General features: G+C 48.3%; 1 protein-coding gene across 1 annotated transcript; it reads left to right on the top strand.

Annotated features, from left to right (window-relative positions):
• Window positions 1–1,580: 1,580 nt before the first annotated feature.
• Window positions 1,581–3,579, top strand: LOC103715824 (allene oxide synthase 1, chloroplastic-like). The gene has a single exon (XM_008803583.4). It carries the CDS (start codon window positions 1,771–1,773, stop codon window positions 3,325–3,327), a length of 1,557 nt encoding a protein of 518 aa, XP_008801805.4. The 5' UTR covers window positions 1,581–1,770; the 3' UTR covers window positions 3,328–3,579.
• Window positions 3,580–4,575: the final 996 nt, after the last annotated feature.

Genomic DNA, 4,575 nt, shown 5'->3' with positions numbered 1-4,575 from the left:
TTTTCCCCCAACACTAATGAAATTAGAAACCATATAATGAAATTATTTAGAAGCTCGCACGGTAGATCAGAAGCTAAAGTAACAGCTCAGAAGCTGACGTGGTAGTTTAGAGGTTGAAGTAACATATCAAAAGTTGACGTGGCAGCACAAAGTCTGATATGGTAGATCAGAAGCTGCCACAGTAGTTCAGAAATTGATATAATAAATCAGAAGCTAATATTGCAATTCAAAAGTTAATAGGATAGATTAATGTGTCATACTGATGTAACAGCATAGAATCTGTGACAGATCAGGAGCTGATATAGCAATCCAAAAGCTGATATGGCAAATCAGAAGCTAATATGGCAGATTGATATATCAAATTGGTGTGACATTAAATTATATATTGAAGAAGAGAAAAATAAGAGAGAGAGAGAGAACTCATATTGAGAATATCAGGGATTATATATATTGGTGTACAGACTTTATATAAAGAAAATAATACTTCATACTAATAAATAATATTATAGTAACAATATTTTTATGCTAACAGGAAAAAAATAATATAAAGATCATACGAATTAAAAAAATATATTACAGATTGATGTAGATTGCTCTGTGATCTTAAAAGTCATGCTAACAAATGTTTTTATCCTCAGCTCCACTTATCCGAACCAAACACGGTGGAACACTCGGCAATACATGCGGCACATCACCCTTTTTATCTCTTCACTAATCTCAACGACTTCCCACTAGCACAATAAAGGCTGCTCTTACACGTCCGGTAAATGCTTAGCTCAATGTGTTTGTTTTTTTTTTTTTGGTGAAAAGCTCAATGTGTTTGTTCAACGCATGCCCGCTCACCTTGTGCTGAAATTTTACCAACGAATGGAAACACACTCCCACGCGCTGCTTGAAATCCTGCATTCCAAAAGCGTTTTCCACGGCTCAATTCTGAGCGTTGACATAAAGGTTCCCAACGAAAAGTCCGCATACCTTTCCACCCCGCCATCCAAATCCGACGCAAAGCCTTTATTGTGGACCAACAACCAGGTTTTCTCACGTCAGCAAACACACCAGATTGGACCCATCCGTCTACGTCCACTTTCACCGATTCCACTCGGGAGTCGGGGCCAAGGGCCGGCTTCCGGCCGCGGCTCCCGCATGCCGACACCCATTCCGACGGACACCAGTTGTGCGTTTACTCGCAAACTGCCGTGTTTCGTGCATGCTCGCACCGACGAGCTCTCTCCATCCCGGTCGCTTCACCGCCCCCAATTAAGAAACGCCGCGGAAAGTTTAGCCACATTTCGGATCCCAGCGCGCTAAGATCGTGCTTACCTGCGATCTATTGCCTCGAGCGAGGGCCTTGGAGTGACACGTGACGCTTCAGCGTCGGTGTCGAACCACGAGGATTACACGGAATACACTTGTAATTTCTTGCTGACGCGTGGGGCGCGCACGGCTTACGCGATGATCCGTGAACACGAGTGGAAATTAAAGTTTTCACCTTGCAGCGGATCAAAATTCTAAACGGCAAGCCGATTAAAGCACGTTTCCCATGTATATATGTTAGTCGCTGCACGGCTTTTGGTTACATACGATGCGCCAACCATCTTCTCCCCTCTTTAAAAACCCCACCCTCTCTGGGTCCACCCCAGCGACCACCACTCCTACGAGTGCCGACGGAGTCCTCACCTCCCCTCTTCTTCATATAATAACAATAATACACGCTTTGATCCAAGGAAGAGAAGAGAGAAGAGAGAAGAGAGAAGAACAGGTGAACAAAATATGGCCTCCGCCTCCTTGACCTTCTCCTCTCCCACCATCCCGCGCCGCTCCCAAACTCGTATCACCACCCGCCGCCCGATCCCTAATCGTATCGCCGCTTCCGTATCGGGAAAACCCGTTACAGCAACTCCCTCCTCTTCCTCGTCGTCCAAGCTCCCGTTACGGAAAATCCCCGGAGACTACGGGCTTCCCTTCATCGGCCCACTCCGCGACCGGCTTAACTACTTCTACTTCGAAGGCCGCGACGAGTTCTTCAAGTCCCGGATCCAGCAGCACCAGTCAACGGTTTTCCGGGTCAACATGCCCCCGGGACCCTTCGTCGCCCCCGACCCCCGCGTCGTCGCCCTCCTCGACGCCGCCAGCTTCCCCGTGCTCTTCGACACCTCCCTCGTCGAGAAGCGTGACCTCTTTACGGGCACCTTCATGCCCTCCACCAACCTCACCGGCGGCTTCCGCGTCCTCTCCTACCTCGACCCCTCCGAGCCGAACCACGCCCCCCTCAAAAAGCTCCTCTTTTTCCTCCTCTCCTCCCGCCGCCACGCTATCATCCCCGAGTTCCGCCGGACTTTTGGCTCCCTCTTCGATACCCTCGAAGCAGACCTCGCCAAGAAGGGGAAGGCCGACTTCGGGGAGGCCAACGACCGGGCGGCTTTCGATTTCCTTGCAAGATCGCTCCTTGGCAAGGATCCTGTCGAGACCAAGCTCGGCCTCGAGGGCCCCAAATTGATCACGAAATGGGTCCTCTTCCAGCTCGGTCCCCTGTTGACTTTAGGCCTCCCCAACTATCTAGAGGATTTCTTCCTCCACTCCTTCCGCCTCCCGCCGGCGCTGGTCCGAGGCGACTACAACCGGCTCGCCGATTTCTTCTGGGAATCTGCCGGCCCTGCGCTGGACGAGGCGGACCGGCTCGGGATCTCGAGAGAAGAGGCGGTCCACAACATCCTCTTCGCTACCTGCTTCAACGCCTTCGGCGGGATGAAGATCCTCTTCCCGAGCTTGATCAAGTGGGTGGGGCGCGCCGGAGCGCGGCTCCACGGCCGGCTGGCAAATGAGATCCGCTCGGCTGTGAGGGCCAACGGCGGCGAGGTGAGCATGAGGGCGATGGAGTCGATGCCGCTGATGAAGTCGGTGGTGTACGAGACGCTCCGGATCGAGCCCCCCGTGCCGCTTCAGCACGGGCGGGCGAAGCGGAACCTGGTGGTGGAGAGTCACGACGCCCGGTTCGAGGTGCGAGCCGGGGAGATGCTCTTCGGGTACCAGCCCTTCGCGACCAAGGACCCGAGGGTGTTCGACCGGGCGGAGGAGTTCGTGGCGGAGCGGTTCGTCGGGGATGCGGGGGAGGCGATGCTCCGCCACGTGCTGTGGTCGAACGGGCCTGAGACGGAGGCGCCGACGACGGAGAACAAGCAGTGCGCGGGCAAGGACTTCGTGGTGCTAGTGGCGCGGATGCTGGTGGTGGAGCTCTTCCTCCGCTACGACTCCTTCGAGATCGAGGTGGGCTCGTCGGCGCTGGGCTCGTCGGTGAAAATGACGTCGTTGAAAAGAGCCACCTTTTGAGGCGGCACGGGGGGCCGTTTCCGGGAAGATGAGGTTGACGGGTCAAAGATATTGGCGGGTCCACCATGCACGTGAAAATGATATAAAAATGCAATAGGATCGAGATTCACTGTTAATTACGTGTTTGACTGCAGAAGCAAGATGCGTTCTTATAGAATTTTTAACTTAATTTATGAAATAATTTAATCATGGGTCATTATCTCTATAATTAAAAACTTGCAATGATATTGGATGGGCCCTTTGCAAGCTCTACATTTGATTCTTTTGTGTTGGCAGATGGTTAAATATGTGAATGGTGGTCCTATGGATTCTGGTGAATGGTGCCTTATCATAAGTGATGATATAGAACACCATGTCCCACAAGGACTTAATATTAGTTTGTAGCATGATGATAGGTATTATGCACCTGTTGATGCACATAAAACTGGTAACTGTTATGGGTTAATAGGTGATTTAGAAATCTTTGATTGCTGAGTATGTATGACTGCTAGAGATTGACAAGTTACATTCTAGAAAAATTTCTAGCATTGCAAATTATTGAAGCATGTGAATTCTCTATAAATTAACATGCTAAATCTGATAATTGGTAGGCCAAAAACCAAAAAGTTCTGACAAATCAAATCTGAGAAATGTTGTGATTACAAAAGCTTTAGCCATAATCTTCGTAAGTTTCGTCATATACACAAATCGATCGGATATCATGTTTGTGTTGGTCCCATGTGTCATGAAACATTTGCCTTGAAATGAGAAAGTAGTCGGATGCAAATGTTTTCCCCTCGTAGCAGCATGTGCACTGTTTGAAGCAAGCTAACTTATAGAGGAATAGTTCATCATGCAAGCCCTCCATGACAAATTACTTCTGAACTAGTTTGCAACATTCGTCATTATATATCCCGGATGCATGTGCTAGATTAATTGGAAAAGCAGATTCCATCAAATATAGAAGAACAATTTATCATGCGACCCCACCACTACAAATGAATTCCAAAGTTGTCTGCGAGATTCATCATTCTACCACTTGGATGGTTTAGACTTATGATTTAATATTATTTCTGAAAAAAAAAAAACTAATCTTGCCGTAGATCTTGCTTGTGTTTTGCCAACTTCATTACAACATACCGCATCCAATTATATAAACCAAAGTTTTTTTTTTTTTTTTTTGTAATAATAGATATGTACACATGTTGAACGCTTCAAAGACTTGAAGATTGGCAATAATAGGCATAGAAAAACTAGAGAGGAGCTCAT

This window comes from Phoenix dactylifera, chromosome 9, assembly GCF_051530095.1.
Source record: "Phoenix dactylifera cultivar Ajwa chromosome 9, Ajwa_hap1_PhDact_Kaust_v1.1, whole genome shotgun sequence".
Lineage (NCBI taxonomy): Eukaryota > Viridiplantae > Streptophyta > Magnoliopsida > Arecales > Arecaceae > Phoenix > Phoenix dactylifera.
This window is presented reverse-complemented; position numbering and strand designations above follow the sequence as displayed.

What these genes read in the sequence shown, in the direction of transcription:
- LOC103715824 (XM_008803583.4), top strand. Translation starts at nt 1,771, where the DNA reads ATGGCCTCCGCCTCCTTGACCTTCTCCTCTCCCACCATCCCGCGCCGC.